Below are 25081 nucleotides of genomic sequence, written 5' to 3'. Positions count from 1 at the left end.
ATTTTTGCTGCGGCAGTAGCCTAATAGGCATTGTGGTTGATTATTTATTAAATAATTCAATTGATAATCATAACAACATGTAAGCCTATTTAATTCTGAATATAACAAAGAATGCTTAAACCGACTAACATCGGTTAGTAACTGCAAGTCCTGAAAATGTTTTAATTTTACGTAAGTAAATGACAAGTAACCTATTGACATAGCCTTTCTAAATTATAGAAAAACTGGGCACACAATTTTAACGTGTCTACTTTGTTTAAATTTAATGAATTTGAATTCGTTTAACCACAATATTTATCTTGAATTTATCTGTGACCTCAGCTCAGATTACTGCCGCGGCAGATTACGTCATAAAGAGAATAAACGGACACTTTTCAAAGTCTGTGATTACAGCGCCACTCAGCGGTAAAAGGCAGCAAATACACATCCCAATTTTGCCGCCGCGGGAACGGCGGCGGTAAAAGTCTCATTCTGGTTGTCCACCATCTGTATATTATCAATTTGCATGAAATAAGACTTTGTTCAAAAGTAAATAATAATAATTAAGCAATTGTGTTTTGCCTATGATAACATCGAAATAAAATAAAATAAGTAAGTGTGGACTAGTTGTGCTTTGCTTCATTTTGTCACTTTGCAAACTGCATGCAAAAAGAACAAACAAAATTGACAAAAAAAAAGGAATAATCTTAATCACTATTTTTTCAAAGCGACCGTTATTTAGAACATATCACTTTATTGTTTCCATGGTGACGCATCATTGCTAGTCACGCGACACACCGCAACCACAATACAGCTGAATTACTGATGATCTGCTTTTGTTTCCTTTTCCCTTTTTTTTTATTCAAAATATTCACAAATGTGTTAGCTATAGCATGACATACCTGATATTCCGATAGTCAAATATGTGCAAGTGGATGTGTTTTGTTGTTTAAACACCTTTACAACAATCGCGTTAGTTTGAGCTATAGCGTTATATGCAGTGGTGGAAAGAGTACTGAAAAAATATACTCAAGTAAAAGTACCATTACATTCCAAAAAATGTAGTGTGAGTGGAGTAAAAAGTACCTGTCCAAAAAACTACTTGAGTATGAGTAAAAAAGTAGCTTATTTAAAAGTACTCATGAGCAGTGAGTAGTGAGTACTGAGCTACGGATTCTACCCCCTTATAAGAAATACTGTGCGCTACAATTTATAAATTAAAAAAAACATTGTACATAGTGTAATTCACATTATATTTAGTTTTTTGTTCAAAAGATTGAAGAATATCTATCATCCATCTTTTAAAAATGCATCAAATCAGTACACTCATCACCATTTAAATCATATTGTTAAAAAAAAAAAAAAGCATTTAAAATTAGGCGAAAGGCCACTGAGCCTGAGCATGCTTGCTGCACATATAATATCAATGTTCATAACTGTGCAAAGAATTCAAAAATCTTTAGAAACTCATAGGCTATGATAGATCAGCATCACACACCATGAGATGGGTTAAATAGAGAGATTAAAAAATACCCAATTTTTCTCTCCAAAATGGTACAAATTTTTGTTTTTGATAAATGAGAATCACTAATATTATCAGATTACCTCACCTAATGCACTAAAAAAGGCTAAGATAGTAGGCTAACACTAATTACACTGTAATTCCATGTTATTAAATATGTTACAATCTAAACGTAAATGCACATTGTTCTAGAAGGGTGACATCATCCCTTACATTTTACACGGCTACATTTACTCACATTGTAATGCTGATAATCAGCCTGGGTGCCAGCCCGAACCCCGCCCACAACATTTTATGGTCGGGAAGTTCGGTCTGGACTCGATCCGCTGAGGAGTAATTATGCTTGGCTCCCAGAAGGCCGAGCCAATCAAATTGCCAGGGCGGGCTTTAATCGATGATGGACAGGTATCTGCGGTTACGTAATCATCCACGTCACCAATGAGCGCTTGGGTTGAATTCGTTTACAACAAAGATGACTGCAGCTGGAGAATTGAGATTTCACGAGTTCACACTTACAAATAAGTCAGATAGAAAAAATGCGTATATGACGCTGTCCGAGGAGAGGGCTTCAAGCCAAGACAAGAGTGAGGATTCGGGGTGGTGGAGGGATGCTGAAAAACTGTCAAGGAGTGTTAGGTAAGTTGACAGAGTGAATATGCTTCCTCATGCTGATATAGGGTAACGTTACACATGGTATTGTTTGATGACAAGTTGATATTGGATTGATTATTTGTATAAATATACTTTGTTTATGAAACATCATGTGTAGATTCCACCATCGCGTCTGTTATAGAAAATATCCACAGCGCATTCATTTTAAAAGAGGAACAGAGAGCCGTGACATTTTGTTGGTTGAAAATATGAATGAAGAATATGCGTCATTTACTCCGTTGCTCTGATTGGTTGTAGGTCTATCCAATTAAGTGCAGAGTTTTTTTTCCTGGTTCGGTTGAGAAACGCCCCATAATCACAGTCCTATGGAGCAGTATCAGACTCACATTCTGACTAGAATATGAGTGTGACGAAGACAGGCTAGCTGATAATATAATTTGTAAGGAAAATAGTGCACTAAATAGGGAAGTTATATCCGGGAAACTTTTTCAAAAGAAACAAACACACACACACACACACACACACACACAAATGCATGTCTCTTTGTAGTCTCACCGAAGCTGTTTTATCAGCAGCATCCACACACACACACACAAAAAAAAGTTGAACATGAAAAATGTTCTTGCGCAAGTGCACTTGCCAAATGAAGACGGATTGTATGAAATGGATCAATCAAAAAAATTTTGTTTATTAAGGAGCTGTAGTCACGCACTGACGGAAATGCAGCAGTTAACGCCATGGTTCATAAGGTGCACTGATACTGAATCTGGCGGCATGGCGAGCGTGAGATGCGTGTCTCTCTATGTGATAGATTGTGAAGTAAATGGGAGCGGGAATTCACCGCATTATGAACTCGTCATGCAATATCCCCAACCTCACACCAAATGTCAGGCCCTGTAGACAGGCCAGTCTATATAAATATCATAGTAAGCAGAAATGTGAAATGTACCTTAGCATATTAGAGGAAGACGCTGATATCTGGATTGAATTGATGCTTGAAGAATACACTTCCACAGCAGTCACGAGTAACAGCAGGAATAGGCGGTTAATAGGCGGTTACGAGACCGATTACTCGATCCAATCACGTTGATGGATAAAAATAAAATTAAAACAAGCATGTAATGAGAATTTAAACACTATACAACTTTATACACTTTATATATTTTCTTATTTTTTTTAAAATGTAATGTATACATTTAATATACCTTGCATTATTCTGCCCTGACATAAAATGACTAAATAAATAAATAAGACGTTTCTCTATTCTGGCTGCCTTAATCCATTTATCTATTTTTATTTTATATTGAAAAAATCGTGGGAATTCAATAGTGGATTTGTTCTTTCACTATTGACAACCCCAAACAAGTTTTGAATGAATGAATGAATGAATGAATGAATAAATGAATAAATGAATAAATGAATAAATGAATAAATGAATAAATAAATAAATAAATAAATAAATGAATGAATGAATGAATGAATGAATGAATGAATGAATGCAGTATCTGGCTGTATGTTGTTAAAGTCATGCTCCGGATGTTCGGGGCCTTTTTTGACCCCATATATGATCCATAATGCCCCACTAGACCATAAGACCGATAACTTGTCATGAAAATCATAGAAATTATGAAGCAACACTATACTACAAGCACAATGTTAAATGTGCGCACACACACACACACACACACACACACACACACACACACACACACACACACACACACACACACACACACACACACACACACCACCATCCCCCAACATCTGCAATATGGAGCATCTGCTGGACATTGTACACAAGGAAAGCTTCTCCACAGTTCTCTGCACTGTAGCACAAAGAGTCTCAAGAGATCCCTCGCATATTGCCAGTGTTTCCTTGTTAGGCTGGGTTGGACCAGAATGCACATTGCTGTGGAGAAACAGTTGTCGTGCTGCTCTTGTTTAAGAACTTAAAAAACAAAAAACATTTTTACTAATACAAATATATAATTGTTTTGTTTACTTCTCATGTATACATTAATGCTGTGCTTTGGGAGATTTGAAGTACTTTTGTAGCCTATCTATTTACTGCATAACTCCTCAGCTACACCATGAGCATGCATATGAAATATTATATTTAAAAAAAAACAAAAAAAAACCATTCATTAATAATGATCCAAATTAAATATGAGTTGTTTTTGGATATTGATCTGTTTATTAGATGCATAATTCTGCCATCTGGTCAGAATTTGTTTTGCAGATAATATAGTTTTAGCCAGAAAGTGTAATTGCCATATACTTCCAGCAGAGGCCCTATAGAGATCCATTCATTTTTCTTTTTGTGACTAACTGCTCTTTTAACAGCTTTTGTTATGAATATATTTAATCATTTTAAAATACATTAAATCAGTATTTTTGTCAAAGTTTAGATTTTTTTGTTTTTGTTTGAGGTCTTTTGAAGTGTCTTCTTATTGCAATTAGGCATGACGATATTTTAATTGCGGATGGATTGGGGGGGGGGGGGGGGGGGGGGGGTGTATAGAAAAAAACAACAACTTGACAACTAAACAGAATTTTACACAATTTTCCCGATTTCAATTCTTGGGATTTGATTTCAATCTTGATTCAATATTGACTCTTTGGATAAATATTAGGTAGGCTACAGTAGATGGATTTCTCAAGAAAAAATATATCTCACATAATGCTGTAAACATACAGAGAGAGAGCCCTGTTAGCTGGTATTATTAAAGGTTAAAAATGAACATTTATAGGCTATATAATATCATATAATTTGGTTTTCATTATAATAACAATTATGACACAAGTAAAAATATAATACACATATGTAATATAGTGCACATATTTAGCAAAATACTCCTCTCTATAGCTATTTTGTCTAGTCAACTAACGTGCTGGTCAGTTAATGGCTTTCCGGAGGTAAATGTAACGTTCTGTGCCATAACTGTTCACCTGCAGTTTTATTGACCTCTTTCCATGGCTGAAAAACTCTGATTGATCGATATAATGTATGAGGCATATTTCGGTAAGTTGAATCTTTAAATAAAAAGTAACAGATGATCGGTTTACTTGAACTGAGGCGCTATAGCGATCTGTCACGTCACATTTACAAGTGCCAAAACAGTATTTATTGTCTTAATTTCGTAATAAAATGTACAGAACCTGAGAAACTAACCTGCTCTGTCTAGTCTGTCGGTGTCAGTGTCTTTGCTCCGTGATTTTTTGCTGCGTGAGAAAATGAATGTGTGGCGCGAGAGCGTTTGAAAAGTGTAAATTGCTTGAGTCTCACGCTGAATGCATAGAGTTGACAGCCCTGCTTTTAGAAGGGGGATAAATCGACGGCAGCGTTCCTCTTTCCGACATGCTTCTTCTCCATGTGAGGATTGTTTACATTAGACTAGTGCGCGCACTGCGCCGCATGCACAGTGCTTCATGTGGGGATTGTTTACCTCAGAGTGCACACGTGTTTCGCGCAGCATATACGCAGTGTTTGTTTAAGCGGTTGATGGAAAATAAGCTAATGCGCGTTCTATAAATATAAATTCTGATCTATTATTTTTCACGGTATTTTGAAGTGCTCGCGATAACAATATCGTGCATATTCATTACCGCGATTTATCGCATTACCGAATACCGGCACATGTCTAATTGCAATAATGCCACATACATTTGCAATAATGCCACATAAGTTGCCACTAAAAGAAATACTTGATTGCAATTACTTATGGATTTTCTGAATCTCTGTGGGCTTTAAGAGATTTCAGCCCTGTTGCTCAGAGGTCTTTAAAGGTCCCCTATTATGCAAAATTCACTTTTGCATGCTGTTTGGACATAAATGTGTGTTGGCAGTGTGTGTACACAACCACCCAATAGTGATAAAAATCCACTCACTCCTTTTTTATTAATCCCCATAAATCATCAGCAGTGTCTCCCAACGACCTGTTTTCAGAATGCTGTTTTAGTGACGTCACTAAGCACAGGCCCCGCCCACGAGTGTTGACAGACACAGCCGTTTCAATATAGACCCGCCCTGATCGAGTTCACAGCGAGTTGGACACATCCGCCATTGCTGCACTGACGAGAATGTCTCCCAAGCGTTGTAGGTGTTGTGTGGCTGGATGTATTAATCCACATAGCTCTCTCTATTTACTCCCGAAATCTAAGGCAGCCGCTGAAGACGAGGTGGAATTATTTTGTTTTTAAAGAAAATGCTCCCTCAACTCTACCGAAATTCGTTTATGTACTTGCGCACTTCTTATAACTTACTGTGTTTACTCAGTTCTTACGGTGATTTTCTGGAGTAAAACTGACGCTTCATCTTTTGTGTTATGTACAATAAACTTTATTAAACTCATCAGTATATGTTTGATCATCATTCGGACCTGGTCCGAAACAGCAGACTTGTAGGCTATTAATAATGGATACATACAAGCAAATGACAAATACGTTATAACCGTAATTAAACTACTAAACTATACCTGTTCCATCTCTATACAGCACTCTGACTTTGTAGGCATTATTGTCCGACTCCGGGTCGAAATGAACACCGTTACTGAGTGTTTCTGATATAATCATCATTCCGTGAGATGAAATTGTCCTGAGAGACTGTGCGCGAGCTCATGAAGCTCCGCCCCCTGGGCCGTGCAGCAGCAGCTTATTTGCATTTAAAGGGCACACACTAAAACAGCCCGTTTTTCTGAGCCCCAAAAAATGACAATTTAAACATACTGTAAAAAATGATCTGTTGGGTATTTTGAGCTAAAACTTCACATACACACTCTGGGGACATCAGAGACTTATTTTACGTCTTGTGAAAAGGGGCATAATAGGGGACCTTTAAGAAGAGGAAGGTCTCTTTTAAGTCTCTGTTGTGTGATCAAACATCCTCTGGTGTTATCATTGTGGTTTTCCTTGTATGAATGAATCACGATGTCTCGTACTTTTTTTTTTTTTTTCACTCTTCAGTGTATGAACCTGGACACAATTCATCTTCACACTCCGGCTCTAAAATGCAGATCTTCTCTCATCGCCTCTGCAGATTTCCCCCTCTTAATGGTCCTGCTTTAAAACTATTTACCTAGTTATTTCTTTTTTTTAATGCTGTAACAAAACTATGTGTTGTTCCACTTGATCATTTCTAAATACAACTTTTAAAGCCTGTTTTGTAATTGTATTGTCAGTCATTGTATTTAGTCTTGAACAGAAGATTACAACTCAAAAATGTGTAATGGTAAAAACTAGTGTCTTATCTGACTGCCATGCACTTGTAATGACACATCAAGGATGTTAAGAGGCTAAAAGCAGGTTTAAAACATGCCCCATTGAAGTCAACAGGGTGCAAATTTTAAAAAGAGGATAACACGGTGTAGGCAACACCGATTTTTGTCGTTGTTCTCTGTATTGACAGCACTCCAAATGTACAAAAAAATGAGCTCAATGTTAAAATTGACCAGAGTTCTCCTTTAAGTTACCGGCCATTCAGAACTTCTACAGTGTTATCGCTAGTGTTGTCAAAGTACCGGTACTTCGGTACCAAGTCGGTGCTGAAAATGTGACGATACCAGCATTTCTGTAGTACCGGGTATATTCGGTACCCACTAATAGGAGCTGCTTTAAGTCGCTTCCGTGTTTTTATTTAAACGCGGCTCCAGACTAACTTTTTTACTTGGAGCACTGTCTGTAGCTGATATATACCACGATATAGTGTCTGTGTATATTAAACTGAAAAAAGACTATTTAAATATTAACCCTGCATGGTCTGCTTGTCTCTGTGTAAATGAATGGTGCAGACGCGCGGTTTCATTTACCTTACACACACACACACATACACACACAGAAGCACGAGTGACGCTCTCTGCTGCCTCACGATATGATGACATGATGAAATTCATCTCCAGAGCCACTCTGAGAGTCACTTCATGAGCATTTTACCGTTTAATTTGAGAAAAAACTATCGTAATATCTCACACACACACAGAAACTCAAAGCGGCAACCCGTCAAAATAAAAGTTCGGTTTAACTTGAAGAAATTGACAGAAATAATTATATTAGGCTACTGTCCAGTAGATTTAGCTACGTCTCCATGGGATTTTTTTTTATAAGCAATATTTACGTTTAAACAGCATGTAGCCTTTAATGCTTATGTATTACTTACTTATGATTACCGTCATAAATAAAGTAATTGAATTGAATTTCATATTTTTTTCAAATAGTTAAATAAAATAGAAAATTAGTTCCAACAGATTTTGCTGTGGTACCGAAATTGGTACCGGGAACCGTAAAATTTTAATGGTATCGGTGCCACTCGACCTGTCAGTCAACTCGTCACTGTTATATGCGCCTGCCACTCGACCAGTCACCGTTATATGCGCCTGCCATTCAACCCGTCACCGTTATATGCGACTGCCACTCGACCAGTCACCATTACAGTCACCGTTATATGCGCCTGCCACTCATGCCCGTAATTGAGCGCGTCTAGTGGCTCTTACTAAGCGTCGCGCCAGCCACAAGATCTCTCACAGTTTAGATCAACCAGACACTCCTATTGATGCACATGTGCAAACAGACAGTAAAATACTGCTCTTATTTGCCATCTTATCTTACATTTTATTCGCTCTTTTTGACTCCGATTGACACGCTGAAGCGAAAAGCAGACGAAGAGTCTTCACTACATCGATTTGTTTGTTTTATAGGCTATTTTATTTCATTTTATTTACAGAATATTGCAGAATATCAATTTAAGGATGAGGTCTTTGAATTTGCATCAGCGAGAACTGCAAAACAAACAAAAAAACTTGTTCAGGCAAAGAACAAAATTTTATTTTAAAGGAGTCATAACCTGCAAATTTCACTTTTCCACGAGAATCGATGTATGTTATGATTGCATAATGCAGGGGTGCAAACACATGTATGGTCAAAAAAGAGAGAGGTAATCGAAGCCCTCGTCCCGCGGCAAATATCCAGATACTACATTGCCACCATCCCCAACCCACCCCTATAGGCACATAGAGTCAAATGAAATTTAGAAAAACTATCTTGCACTTCTTCTTCTTGCTTTACTGCTACTTCATGAAAACAATTTCACCTGATGATTTGAATAGCTCTTTTTGTAAAGAATTAATAATTCTAGGATGATTGGGGTAATTGTGTAGGGTAGGCCTAGTGCATCTGCATAGAAACTAATAAACAAAATACAAATATAAATACAATAAAACACAAATACACGAGAAATAAAGCAGTACTTTATGTTTTTCAGGTAAATTAACTGTATTAAGTATTAATACAGTTTATCTTTTGACAAAACGTGATTAAGCTCTTTCTCTTTTGTTGTTTGATTAACTTTGGTGACACAAACAGCTGCAGGTATATTGGGTGCTGTCCCTTTAAGACGAATGCACGTATCTAATACCGGTAATGACACGCATCCGTTTTATTTTGACTGCGTTTACGGGGAAACTCGTTGAGACGGACACTGGCTTATTTTTTCGTGCACATGTCTGTTCAAACACAAATAGATAAGAAAGAAAAGGGAATTCGGTGTTCACGAACTTCACGTGCTGTCTGCGACTGAGTGGCTCTGTGCGCCGACAGACCATCTACATTTGGATGTTAAACATAATATATATAGCCTGATACAGCAAAGACAACGTCGGCAGTATTGACGGCAAAATAGGCTACAGAATATTTCGTTCTGTAGGCCTACTGACAGGGGCAATATTTGAAAATAGATAATTAGGCCTATTTTTTAAATTACAATTATATATGCATTTGTCAAAACCGAGAGACTTTCAAGCATCAAAATGTAATTCATTAATATGTATTTGCGCCTTCTATTTTGTCTGAAAACTTCCAACACTCTTGCGTGTCGCGTGAAAAATAGGCGTCGGTTGCGGTTCTATTTCTAGCACGCGGTTTCGGCGCGGCTCGAGAAGTGTGTGTGTCACGCAGGCATTGTGCTCTAACACAAGCTCTAACCAGTTAACATGAGAGCCGACATAACGGACACGCCACGCAGAGAGAAATGTGATGCAGTGGCAGATCCAGAGTGAGACAGAAACACTAGTGGTTCACGCTTGCGCACATACTGCTGGTTTGGCGCGCAGTGTTCTGATTCGCTTATTTCCTATTTACTTGTTGGTGGACGCAATCCAGAATTACTGTTGGTTAAATTATAATCAGACCCCCCTCCCCCCCCCCCCCCCTCCCCCCTTAAAAAAAAACTCTTCGGATCTGCACGATTCACACAAGTCACCCAAACTGACGTGAAAAAAGCGGGAGGCGCCGAAAAGCGCGCTGTTTGCACCCCTGATAATGATTATACACTGGCCGGGAAGCCGATATTTAAAAGTGAAGCATTTGTTTACCTCGGGGTTTGTAAAATAGCCCACGTGCACGCGCACTAAAAAACGAGATTTTGATTTCAGCCCCGTCTTGACGTCAAGATGGGGCAGGATATACCATGTATGGACACCGCAGCAGGAAGCCCGCCCTTCCCCTCTCCCCCTCATATTCAGTTCAGTCGCGAAAGATGGTCACTGAGTTGCTCAGTGGTTGAAACTGCCAGAAACAACATGCAAATGTGTTTTCTATACCAAAAACGGAGCAAACTATCAGGGACCAGTGGATAAAATTCATTTTTAATGACGCTGTCCCAGCAACACTTTCAATTGGCTTATTGTTCGGTGTCTGCGCTAAACATTTTACGCCGGAATCATTCACAAATTTGGGCCAATATCAGGCGAAGTTGGCCACGAAGCTCCGTTTGAAAAAAGGTGCCATTCCACCCATCCGGGACTTGCCTGAAATTGAAACGGTAAGACTGTTTTTATTGCTCTACTGTGTGTAACAAACAGCAGCTAACTACTAATGCGGCTATTGTATGTAACGTTAGCTTCGAGGTAAACACGGGGAATGGACTCTACAAATGCTAGCCATATCTTTCCACTTTGTTTTACACTACAGTAGTGACGGTACAGGAGTCCATGCTCAGTGTCTAAAACTGTTTGCTAAATGCAATTATGAAAACAATACCCCAAAACATTATTAGCCAAAGGTAAACCTATTTGGGAGAAATTAGCAACAAATGTTTTAGCTCGTTAGTCAAAATGATTGTCTTTACCATTCAGAGACATCTTGATGTAGACGTCCTTCCATCGACTCCACATCTTCCCTTTCCAGCTCTGGTTCAGAGTCTGGCTCAAACATATACGGTTGAATTCCGTAGGTCGCGGCCAGGTCGGGTTCATTGACAACTTGCGCCATGATGTCAGTTTGTAATGATGCTGATGAAGTTACCTGCGGTGTCAACCCCCCTCCTTCCTGCCACCAATCAACGCGCCCCTCATTTGCATTATTAAAATGACCGTACACGACAGCCAAAACATCGCATCAGATCTCGCGAGATAATAATGCCTTCAGAAATAAAGGTTTTAGGAGCTCTGTTTTTATTTTTTTTTCACTTTTATTTTTTAGAAGGGCATGAAAGACTATAATACAGCAGTAGGTATCCAAATTAAGACTAGGTTATGACTCCTTTAATAATTCAAATAAATAGAAATTAGTGCATGGGTTTTTACCAATCGGTGACTCTACCAGTGGCCGTTAACAAATCAACACCGGTACGGCAAATCCAACACAAATGGACTCATTTACTGAATTTAGAGCGTGAAATTGACAGCATTTTAATGATTAATCTAAAATGTTAAAATAAAAGAGAGGACACGGCAACGTTTTGCACTTCGTTGTTATTTTGCCAGTTTTTCGCACAAACATCTAATGCGAAAGATGGGAGCTATAAGACATTAATAACTTGGTTGACACAATTTCTACATAGACCTTTATCAGAATATCGATCACAAGTAGCCTAATAATTATGATCTACCATAACAACAATTTGCAACAAAAAAAAAGTAAATAAAATAAATTCAAATAGATAGGTCTAGGCTATAAAACAAACAAACTGATGTAGTGAGGAATCTTCGTCTGCTTTTCCCTTCAGTAAAGTATCAGGCAGTAAAAGTGAGAGATTTTGAGGCAGGCGCGACACTAAGGTGACGTGACACGCTCCATTATGGACAAAAAGAGCGAATAAAATATAAGATAAGATGGAGCAGTATTTTACTGTCTCTTTGCACATGTGCACCAATCGGAGTGTCTGGTAGATTTAAACAGTGAGAGATCTTGAGGCAGGTGTGACGCTAAGTTGTGGCTGGCGCGACGCTGATAGGTAACGTGACGCGCGTTGGTTCACAGACATGTTCGAGAAGGTTATCTGTTTGGGTGATCGGTGTAAGATGGGGGTCTCTTAAAGAGAGTTGGGAAATGAAGGAGGAAGTTCTAGTACTATGTCTTTGTGAGGTTTCTACAGCTTCTATAGTATCAGAGTCTATACATTATTTTCTCAACACATTCTCACTAACAACTCGTCTGAACGCTTTGTCAGGACTGCTTGGTGTCACTTTGTAACACACTGGGACCCCTTCAGTGTTCAAAAACTATTACAAACTCTCAGTCTCTCTCACATGCACACCAGCCAGGATGATTCTTACTGGTCCACTTACTTGAGTTTGTCCAGTGTGCAGTCTGGATGGTTCATTGTATCAGAGAGCAGCTTCACTCCTGATTCTCCTGGGTGATTGTAGCTCAGGTCCAGCTCTCTCAGGTGTGAAGGGTTTGAACTCAGAGCTGAAGCCAGAGCAGCACAACCTTCTTCTGTCACCAAACACTGAGATAATCTACAACAACAGTAAGTGTTCATGTCAGTGTGCTTCATTTTTACGGTACGTTCACACGGGGCGTCAGCGTCAACGCTTGACGGAAGGCGTGGCTGAAGTTTGGCACTGACGCCATGGTCATAGCAGCGTCAGCCAATGAAATTTAAAATGTATCCTCAGTTTGCTGCTCTTGAACAGGATGAACGTGATTGGCTGCCGCCTGGCTACTGTATTTGCATAGAGCGATCCTATTGGCTGACGCTTCCGTCTGCGGCGCTTCACTGGCGTTGCTCGCGGCAGAAGTTGAAAAATTCTCAACTTCTGCCGCGAGCAACGCCAGTGAAGCGCCGCCGACGGATCCACAATTCTTTTCGGCAACGCTTGACGTCACCCATTCAAAGTCAATGGGAAGCGTTGACGCTCACGCCCCGTGTGAACGTACCGTTAGAGAATATACACTACAATAAACAACACGGCTCTTCAACCCATCGATTATCTTTACAAGGACCTCTGATTGATTACAATTAGTGATGTTGAGATTACCCAATTTCAAAATTGACCGTGATTACAATGGTCACGTTATTAAACAATAAGAATTTTATTTAAAATAAATAAATAAATAATTAGTCTTTCAAACTTGTGTGTGGCGTGCCCTCTGTCTGGATACTCTGTGAGGTTGTTACTATAGTAGCTGAGTTTACTAGGTGATTGTCTAGGTAAGGCAGGGTGCGTGCAAATCAACTTTCAGCACATGTGAAACTCTCAAATTTAAAACATGGTGGAACAATGCAATCTCTTGTACTTGCCGAAGCAGCTATTTTAATAAGCTATTGTGGAATTCTGGCTATCTAAACATGATTCAGGAGTAGTTGAAGACAGGTATGCAATATGCAAAACATTTAGATGAAAAGTGTCAGCAAAAGCGGAGAACACATCTAATATGTACAGCACCTGAGGGATCATCACCATCCACGCCCAGATGAAGGTAATCATTTTACAAACATAATAAATAGCCTGTTACTTACTCCTATCAAATAATCGCTATGAGCTTTGTTATTTTGATAAGAAACTTAACTTTCAAATGAAACATTTTGACACTCTTTAATGCATATGACAGATCTCTATAGCCGCATATCTGTTTAAGGCGAGACACGGCAGGCAAAAACATCGTTTTTTTTTCACTGGTCAATTTTGAGATTTTGGGCTATTTGTCTTCAATAACATGTATTCTTTCAGACTTGTGCTGAAAAAAAGTCCAAAATACACATTTAGGTCTTTATTTTACTACACTTTGTCTGTTTGAGTGTGCAGATTTCGCCTAAATTCATCAAAAGTTGGCGTTCTAAATCATCCCGCTGCTCCGCAATCGCTCTCTGTACCCCTTCATCTCGTATACCGTTGGAAAGCTCTCTCTCTTTTGTACAATGCTGTCGGATCCAAATATGGTCATTTCCTGTATATCAGCAACCAATCATGAAAGTAAAACAGGTGGTTTAACTCGAAATGCGCAATCTCATTGGCTGATGCCAATTTCTGACAACGTGATTCGTCCAGAATCGTCACGTGACGCGCTTTGACATTTCCGCGGTAGTTCAAAATGTCGAAAGATATGCGTGTAAAATTCTCTCAGAGAAGTCGAAATCAGTTGTCATTAGCTAGAAGACACAAGGGATTACCAACAAAGACAAAAGATGATGAAATGCCATATGGGTCTTCACATTTGTTTTCATGAGAGCCGCACTGATATGGACAAGTCAGTAGGAGAGCCATACGTCCTCCTTTCAGTTTCGGTTCTCAATCGAAGTGTTTACATGTTCTCTCGATAAACCACCTCTTTCAATCCGATCGAAATTATTTGTAATATAGCTGACACTTTGAGTTTATAATGGGTTATGTTATTATAGCCCTACTTATTTTTTATGTTTTTAAGAAATATCTGTAGTGAGTGGCTGCATGATATCGCCGTATTTTTTACAGCCATGCGAGCAACAAATTAAAGCTTGGCGGGCCGCACGAGGCTCGCGAGCCGCTCAATGAGTAACCATAGTGCGTCGATGCGTTACAAACAAGCTGTAACATTTTGAACACATCTAAATGTAAGTCAAAAAGACACATTACATTTCAAAGCACTTAAAACCCACAAGCCAAATCCTGAAAACAGTCCCCTCAGTCAGCTGATGGTGAACCAACCAGGGCCTTCAGCACTGGTTCAAAACAACTCAACAGAACAAAACTAATTATGAATCATTCAAATATCAATATTTAGAACATTGGAGAAAGCAAACAAAGTAGACTAAATTGTTATTTGACAGAGTATCTGCACACTGTCAGAGAAGAAGAGACAGACCCTGACTAAATACAGGCTCAGTGACCACCAACTGGGTCAGACAGAGATGCACTTCCTCCTCCACTGGGAAAAAGTATCTTCACTAAGTGATTTACACCTTGGACAAATAGCCAAAAGAATAAAACTTCCCAAAGTTAGCACCAGAAAAGAAGCTGGAAGTTCTCCTAGGAGAGGGTACAGCAGCTCCACTGAAAGCTAAATATGTATCTGCCTGAGGGACTGTGATATACCGGTATTTAGTTTTCCCATTCTACCTGTGTGTTGTGTTGTTTTGGATGTTATGATCAGTGATGGATGAAGCAATAATGAGTTTTGGATGTTAAACAGTGTAATAGATGGATTTTACTTGGACCTAAAGCATATTTTGTCTGTAATTCATGGCTTTCAATAGAAATTAGTGGAATTTTGCCATAAAAATCTTTAAAGGCCGTTTTCTCAAAATGAGTTTTTTCTTGCACTCCTAGTGACGATTTTCTGCTTCTGTAGCACCTACATACACCAAACTTTACAGTCGTATTCCTAACTATATTGTGAAGGTTTGTTCAGAGGGATTTGTTGATATATCATTCTTGGCCTGATTTAAATGACACTTTATGCCTAAAAATAGGGCGGAAATAAAAATTAAGGCTATTGGCAGTATTTTCTGATTTACAGGATAACAAAAGGGGATATTCATAATCCCCTCTGAACAAGTCTTTTCATTGAATATATCAACAAAATGCAAAAATAATTTTGAACCTTGTTTTATTCAATGGTCAGATTTGTCACTTCAAAATATATGCAAATTAGTGCATATTTAATTAGATATAGCCTCATTAGCATATTTAAAAATAAAATTACAAAAAACTTGCAATGCAATTTTTTCTCCTATTCATGTGAGTAATCAACTGGTAAAGTTTGATGGTGATATCTGCAAGTTAACAATTTTACCCTATTCACCTGTAGTGTCTCGCCTTAAGCAGAAACATGGAGCGCACCTGAACTGATCATCTCTGTATCTGTGCATCTCTGCACCTGAACTGATCATTGTACTACTAGTTTGTCATGAACGCTACCTCTGAAAATCCTCCCGTCTGCCACCAGTGGTCTCCCTCATCGGAGTATTAGCACTTGGACTACAAATCTCAGAACTCGCATACCTGGACTGATTGCACAAACATTTGTTCTCTATTTTATGGACTAGGCTATTTAAGCACTGAGCACGCTAAGCAAAGTGTGAAGTCTTGTTTTGCCATGGGTAACATTTCTGAGCTTTTTCACCAAAATTGACCAATTCATCAATTTAGAGATCCATATTGAAAATCTCATTTACTCTCAGAAACCAAACAGATTCTCTAATCCACTTAACCAAGCAAACTTCCCTATGGATGACACTGAACCCATGCAGATAGGATGAACACATCTGTCCACAAAGGAACGAGAACACAAGAACATCTAGGCACAGGAACAGTTTCTTCCCACAGGCCATTTCCCTTCTGAACAGTTAACATACCTCCCAAGGAATATTCATACTAATCAAAATACTGTAAATATGTTCATAATCTGTAAATGTTTATTCTGACTAAACCCAACTGTGGCCTTATACTTTTTTCATTTATATTTTTATTCCTAGAATTTGTATTACTATGTTTCTTGTTGTATTTGTATATGTGCACTGGAAGCTTCAGTACAAAGAAAAAATCATTGTGTATGCAAGCACACTTGGCAATAAAGCTCTTTCTGATTCTGAACATGTCCACATAAGATGATACCGAATATACATATTTGGTTTAAAACGCTTATGTTTACATGAACATTCGCTTGTGCAGAGCCGCGGGTCTTCATCGCATCCATTTATCTTACATCTAACAACTCAGCGACTAATTGTAATCAGCAGCAACTGCAATATAAACAAGATTAATAAACGCTTGCTTTTAGTCATTGACAAACTCTGGCAGGACAAACACAAACATCAAACACAACTCTGGCAGGAATTAGGAAAAACAACACACAAACCATCTGTCTATGATAGAGCAAAAACTAAACTAAAAAGTTCTGCGCATGGTCACCTGACCAAAGCTGCGATTTGATTGGCTGTCTGTTGCGTGATTGGAGCATGATCACTATGTCGGCTTGTTCTGTATATTTGTTGGATGTATAATACTGGTATCCAGCAGATGGCGCTGCTGACCTTCTCTTCTACAGTCATACTTGCACACAGCAAAGTCTTCTAGACATCCCCTTTCTACAGCCACAATCCATTCTTCAACAACCTTGGTCACACATTGCTATGGATTTTGTCACTGATCTCCTGGCCTCCCAGGGTAACACCAATATACTACAGTCATGAATGTTTTTCTAAGGCATGTCAATTAACACATCTACGTAAGCTCCCAACAGCTTTCGAAACAGTAGAACATTTCATCCACTACATGTTTCACTATCATGTACTACCTGAAGATATTGTCTCAGACCGGGGTTCCCAGTTCACATCTCGGGTCTGGACGGCCTTCCACCAATTCAATTTAAATATAAGCCTCACCTCAGGATGTCACTCACAATCAAACGTCAAAGCGAAAACCTAAACCCAGAACTCACAAGGTTTCTTAGATTATACTGTCAACAGAATCGGTCGGACTGGAGCAGCTTCTTACGCTGGGCTGAATATGCTCAAAATTCCCTTCAGAAACCCTCCACTGGCATTACCCCTTTCCAATGTGTCCTGGGATTTCAAACACCTCTATTTCCCTGGTCAAGGGAACCCTCTGAGTTACTGGCCATTAATGACTGGCTCTGACAGAGCAAGACAGTGTGGAACCAAACACACGTCCAGCGTCAACGTGCAGCAAAAAGATAGAAGAAACAAGCTTATCATCACCATCGTTCCAACCCCAATTATGTATTTTTTTGTGTATTTGTGTAATTATGCATCTTGATTTTTCACTTGATTCTGTGAGTCGGGGTGAACACCTGTGAACAACCCAATTAGGCAGCACTTATCGAGTCTCATGAATGTAGTCACACTTTTGTTAAGTAAAAAATTACATTGTGGTTTGTTTTTCAACAAATACTGTCAAATGCCCCCCAGAACACTTGGAATATATGACACGTGTTTCATGTGACCATTGATACTTTTGCCTCTTTTCTTAGCTTGATGCTGTTCGCTATTCACTCCCATTATGTGAATGGGTGTGAGCTGGAATTATTTTTTTTAATTATCCTTCTATAGTCCAAAAAAAAAAAGAAGGGCACACGGCATTAGAACAGCAGCAGGGTGAGTAAATGATCACTTAATTTTTGGGTGAACTATCCTTTTAAGTGAGTTGCATAGAATATTAGAATATAACACAATGACATATATATATACATATATGACAGCTTACTATTATTTTGCACAAACCTGTTGAAATCCCCTTAAATACCTCAATTTGTTGAGTTGACAGTTTGGACTCTTAAGTCCAATAGAGAGCAGCCTCACTCCTGAATCCTGCAGGCCATTGTTACTCAGGTCCAGCTCTCTCAGGGAGTTTGATGATTGTAGAACTGAAGACACAACTTCACAGTGCTGATCACTGAGATTACAGTCTGTTAATCTGAAAAAAAATAGAGGACTCTGATTAATGCTGGTGTCCCCAACAGATCGCACGACTTTCTTGGTTAACCAAGTTCAACATAAAAGATCACTGATTGTCACATTGATCACATTGATTGTATGTGTATAATGTTTTATTTCCTTGTTTATACAATCCTTTATAGTGGAAAAAATAGTCTTGTTAGTTGAATAGTTGAATTTTTATTTTTGTTGGACTTTTTGCCTTATTGATTGATAGTAGGGGTGTAACGGTACGCAAAAAATCAAGGTTCGGTACGTACCTCGGTTTTAAAGTCACGGTTTGGTTTATTTTCGGTACAGTAAGGGAAAGAAATGCAAACATTAAACTGCAGGTTGTTTATTACTATAAACTTTTTTTAACAATTTGTTTACACTTTTTTGAACACTTTTTAATAAAATATATATAAAATTAAAAAAAGAATAAGAAATAAAATACTGCTGCAAAGTTCTCCACTAAATAAAATACTCTCAGTCTCAAACCAATATCACATAATACATTTAATTAAATAACTATGATTACAGTGCAGCATTACCAATCCCAGCTTGTAGGCCTGCTCATATTTAAAAATGAAGGCTGGGAATCGATTAAAAAAATGAACTAATTAATTGCACAATTTGCTGTAATTAATTGCAATTCCTCCAAGCTTGTAATCATCAATAATTAAACTTAGAATCACCTAATTAAATGAAACACCGGGGAAAAAAAGGAACAGAAAATAGCCCTATATTAAAATAATATTAAACATAAATATATCAATGTATTATTATTTTTCAGTAATCAATCAACATAATCAATTTAAGATTTTTTTTTTTATATATATATATTTTTCTAATTATCAAAATAAAATATAGTCCTACAAAGCTATTATTACCAGAGCATGTGATCAGAGCCTAAGTGTACCATTGTTGCCAGCATGACTATACCAGCTCAGCAAACAGAAGTCTACTACTGAGAAATTTCACGTTATTTGAGCGGACTTTGCTTTTCCAGTGCGTGATCGGTACATGATTGGAGTGTTTGGGCCGTTAACGACAGAGCAGAACGCGCAGCGCAAACACGGAGTCGAACATTGAACATTGAGCAGAGAGCGCAGACACACACACACACACACACACACACACACACACACACACACGCAGAACGGAGAGTGCGGCGGCGCACACGGAGTGGAAAAGCTTTTTTTCGCCCTGCAGTCGATTTCATTGGTTTAGGTTACAGTGACCATAGATATGACAGTGACGACGGGTAAAACTTTAGAATCAGCTGCAGGGCGGGATTTGCGCTGAACGCGGACACTTCCGCCACTTAATATGTTCGTGTGGAAACACGAAAATGTACCTATGTTCCGCAAACAAAATATTGCATTCGGTCATTCGGTACACACGTGCACCGAACCGAAAGCCCTGTACCGAAACGGTCCGGTACGAATACACGTACCGTTACACCCCTAATTGATATTGTGACACAAAGATGGGAGAGAAAGGAACATGATCAGGAAGGGACCTTGAATCAGACCGAATCGCTGTCATGTATTTTTCAATTTTATTTGTATTCCAATTTTCACAATACACATTGTTTTAATGCTGCAATTAACCTCTGATTATAGTGGTTCTAAACCTTGCTTTTAACCCTGGGTAAAGGAACGTTTCACATTTGTAAGTTAGAAGTGGGATTAGCACCACTTCTTTAATGAAACCCTGGGGTCCAGAGCAGGATTAGAGTCGCTTTTGTGCTGTTAATCCCACATTGCAGTGCAAAACTTGCACAGTGTGAAACGATACAGTGTTAGAGTGTTATGGCTAGAGCCTAGATGCTTAGCAACGGACAGCCAATCAAGTGCCTCATGTTCACGTGTTGGACAGTCACAGAAATTGTATAAACAGTTGTTTCAGCGTTTTCAAATGGCAACAGAAAACTCACCAATTCACCTTTGGCTAAGCCCCGCCCCCCTTAGTTACTGTTGCTACGTCCAACAACTTCATCTGGGCAACACGGTGGTGGTAATGTTAGTCACCTTCAAAACTACCACAATAGCGTGTCTGTAACATTAACGTTAGGTGTTTGTATCTTGAATAACAAAGTTAGCTAACATCCAGCCGCTAGTCAAAACATACAATTCTGATTTACGTGATAACTAAACCATCGCTAAGCGCTTGCTAGCACCTTGATTCTTCATTAATTATGGTAGAGAACCGAAATCATAACCTAAAACAGCATAAAACTGTCTAACTAGTATAACTTCACAGTAAGGTTAAAAGCTAAATTTACCACAAAAGTGTGCTTGTTGATCCATGAGGGGTTTAGCTGACTGTGAGGACGTCCACAAAGTTTAATCCAAAGACGACACTTGTCAGGATTTGACTTCGGTTTTGGGAAGGGAAAAAAAACGAACACCCCCCCTCCAACCTCTCTGGGAAACGCGTATCTGTGTTACAAATGCCCCAGGCACAACGTTTAACCATATTTTTGATAAAACTATGACGGTAATAGCCTGCCGAGACCAAAAATATGAGACGCCTGTGTTAAAGTCAATGGAGCGCTGTGAAAAAGTGTCGGACCTCTGTGGGAGCTCGTTCTTGGCTGCGCTGTGATTGGTCAATCTACATTCTAGGGTGTGGCTTAACCAAAGGCGAATTGGAGTGAAGAAGATACCTTTTCATTCTTTCCTTTACAGTCCAAAAAAACCATATAAAAAAACTTTATAGCATTCGGCAATATGAGGACGGGCAATGCAAGAGCCTTGATGTAAACACGTGGCGTTCGTCCAATCAATGACAATAATAACACAAATATGCAAATAAGAACATTAATCCAGGGTTTAGGAACGTACAGCATGAAACATCGGTTTATAAATACCCAGGATAAATTGTTAACTCTCTTATCACAGTTACAGTACCATAGCATTAAGGCAAGGACTAGTAGGCTCAGAGACCGTTTCTGCTCGATCCTGGTCCTGGAGTACCCACAGCACTGCACATTTTCAAATTCAACTCATCAGCTCGTTAGTAAAGACTCCAAGACCTCTAATATGTGTGTTAGATAAGAAAGACATTAAAATGTACAGTGCTGGGATTGAAATGACCTAAGTCAAGATATTTCTTATTTTAATACATCCTCACTGCAACTAGATATATGAGGTAGCCTAATTTTAAAAGTGTGATTTCTAGACCAAGAAAATTAATATATTTTTCTAAAAATGCTTTATCCTTATCCAGCATATTATGAACAATGGAAAAGTCATGTAAATTAATTGGTTGAAAAGATATTCAGCTTTTAAAACTTCAGAAATGTAATTACTTGGATTTCAATTATAATTACAAATTAAAATAATTATTTTAAACATTTTATTCTGTAGACACTTCAAATTTATGTAAATGAAAAAGCCATTACAGCACATTTAGCTAAACTATTAGCCTACATGAGAGGTATTATGTTCATATTTCAAATCAGTTGATATTATGTTCATATTTTCACACTCACAGAGCTTTTCTGCAGTTCCTCAGAGCAGGTAACAGTCTCCTTCGACCCTCTTGTGATGATATGATGTTTTTAAGGTCAAACTCATCCATCACCTTTTCTGACATCAAGATCAAGTTTGCCAAAGTTGAACATTGTGCAAGAGAAAGACGTTTGTTTTTTGTTCCAGATTGTAAAAATGCCTGCATTTCGTCAACAAGAGAACTATCCTTCATCTCAATCAAGCAGTGACACAGATTCATCCATCTTTCAGGGCTGACATTGTCTTCTGGACTTTCTGTGTTTTCGTGTTTTTTAAGGTTTTGGATTATTTTCTCTCTGCTCTCTGGGTTGTTCTCTGTGTGAATCAGCAGATCCTGTAAGAGTCTCTGATTGGACTCCAGTGAGATGCCATGAAGGAATCGAAGGAAAAGATCCAGGTGTCCATTTTTACTCTTCAAGGCTTTATTCATTGCTCCCTTCAGAAACACATCCAAAGGAACAATCTCACACTCAGATCTGGACTTTCCTGTCAGGACAGTCTTACTTGAGAGCAACTTGAAAGTTCTGGAAACATTCTTACACCAACTTCTGACCTTTCCAGATCGAGTTCTGGACTTTCCTGTCAGGAACATTTTCAGAGCTTCACTGTTCTTGTGTAAATAACAGAAAAACACATACAGAGCTGCAAAAAACTCCTGAAAGCTCAGATGTACAAAGCTGTAAACCTTCCTGTGATAAATCACAGATTCCTCCCTAAAGATCTCAGTGCAAATCCCAGAATACACTGAGGCGTCAGTGACATCTATGCCGCTCTCAATCAGGTCCTCCTTATAGAACATCACATTGCCCTTCATCAGCTGATTGAAAGCCAGTTCAGCAAGTTTCACAATCACTTCTCTGTTGGACTGCAGGAGTTTCTCTGGATCTCTCTCTTCATACTTCTGGTTCCTCATGCTAGTCTGAATGAGGAGGAAGTGTATGTACATTTCAGTCAGAGTTTGAGGGATTTCTGCACTGAGATCTTGTTTCAGGATGTTTTGAAGCACAGTGGCTGAGATCCAGCAGAAGACTGGTATGTGGCACATGATGTGGAGGCTTCTTGCTCTTCTGATGTGTGAGATGATTCTGCTGGCTTGATCCTCATCACTGATTCTCTTCCTGAAATATTCCTCCTTCTGAGGGTCATTGAATCCCTGAATTTCGGTCACACGGTTGATGTATTCTGAGGGGATCTGATTGGCTGCTGCTGGTCTGGTGGTGATCCAGATGAGAGCAGAGGGAAGGAGATCTCCTTTCATGAGGTTTGACATCAACACACCCACTGATGAAGACTCCGTCACATCAGAAACTTTCTCACTGTCTGAAAACATCAGTGTAATTCTGCTCTCATCCAGACCATCAAAGATCAACACAACTGTGCATTCATCATAAATCTTTGAGTCCAGATCTTGAAGTTCAGGATGAAAGTCCAGCAGAAGTCTGTGAAGACTGTACTGATGATCTTTAATCAAGTTCAGCTCTCTAAATGGAAGCACAAACATGAAATCTACACCCTGATTGGCTTTTCCCTCGGCCCAGTCCAGAATGAACTTCTGCACAGAGACGGTTTTTCCAATTCCAGCGATGCCTTTAGTAAGAACAGTCTTGATTTTGTCCTTCTTCTCTCTTCTCTTCTCCTCATATCCTAGTTCAGGTGAAGGATCAAAGATGTCATTGCAGTTGATTGGAGTGTCTTGGAGTGTCTTGTAACTTTTCTCCATCTGTAGCACCTCATGTTCTTCATTCACCCCTTCACTCTCTCCCTCTATGATGTACAGCTGTGTGTAAATCCTGTTCAGGAGAGTCTGATTCTCTTGTAGTTTGATTCCCTCAAATAAGCTCTCATACTTGTCCTTCATGCTGGTTGTGTGCTGGTCTTTGACTCTCTGCAGATCATCATGCACTGGCTGGTGAGAGTCGAGCTGCAGGGCTGCTTCTGTGTCATGATGACTGATGTGTTTCTGACAGGAGGAGGATGAGCTGGTCTGACAGGACACATCTCTGATCTGGTCAGCTCTGCCACCACTGAAAACACATTAAGATGAACAGAGACACAATAACTTCTGTTAATAAATATATAAAATCATACTACATGTAGAAACTGTCTTCCTAATATCACACATGGAGATCCTCGCAAGTTCTTGCACAGATTTTATTTACCGATGTTGCCAACAAACTGTTAATTAACCCTCTGGGGTCTAAGGTCTTTTTGGGGTCCTTGAGATGTTCTGACATGCCCTGACATTTGTGCTTTTTTCAGTTGCTTATAAACATATTAATGGCAAAAAAAAATTACACACTATTTAGCACAAACAGGGCTACCATAATATGTGAGCAACAAGAATGTACATGTCTGCATTTTTGAGAGAATAATGTTTATGCATGGTTATTGAAAAAACTAAAAACTAAAGTTTCTGAAATAAGGCCATAAAACACATTCTAAATATGTGCCAATAAGACTTTTGTCTAATGGATGTCATCACCTAGTGTTTTTTCTTCAAAATGATGTGAAAATCTCCCTGCCTTATCATTCACATAACACAATACATTGATTTGAATTTTGCAAAGCACTTTCTGTTTGGAAAGGCAATATGCGGAGTGGGCGTACGTGAGCAACGATCATGCATATTTAGTGGTTCACACCTTAGGAGACAATGGGGCCTGCATACTTAATTAGCCATTCATTCAGGTGAGTCACTGAGCCACAAGAATGCAAGAGCAACAGTTGGAAGCATCTCAATTCTTTTTTTATTTTTCCACATATTGGCCCTCATTTATCAAAAGTGCGTACACCAAATTTCCAGCGTACACCTGGCGTACA

At 38.8% G+C, this 25081-nt stretch overlaps 1 protein-coding gene across 1 annotated transcript in view; it reads right to left on the bottom strand.

The window, feature by feature from the left end:
- LOC311295275 (NACHT, LRR and PYD domains-containing protein 3-like) overlaps window positions 1-25081 on the bottom strand; it is a 55070-nt gene that overhangs the window by 19848 nt on the left and 10141 nt on the right. The window contains exons 3-5 of the mRNA XM_084416572.1: window positions 22243-24285; window positions 18571-18741; window positions 12670-12843 (exon numbers count right to left, since the gene is read on the bottom strand). Coding sequence (XP_084272698.1) covers window positions 12670-12843; window positions 18571-18741; window positions 22243-24285 — 2388 coding nt within the window. The remainder of the gene's footprint in view (window positions 1-12669; window positions 12844-18570; window positions 18742-22242; window positions 24286-25081) is intronic.

The sequence above is a fragment of the Rutilus rutilus genome (assembly GCF_951802725.1).
Source record: "Rutilus rutilus genome assembly, chromosome: 1".
Classification (NCBI taxonomy): Eukaryota; Metazoa; Chordata; class Actinopteri; order Cypriniformes; family Leuciscidae; genus Rutilus; species Rutilus rutilus.
The sequence above is the reverse complement of the archived record's forward strand: the minus strand, read 5'-3'. Positions and strand labels throughout refer to the sequence as shown.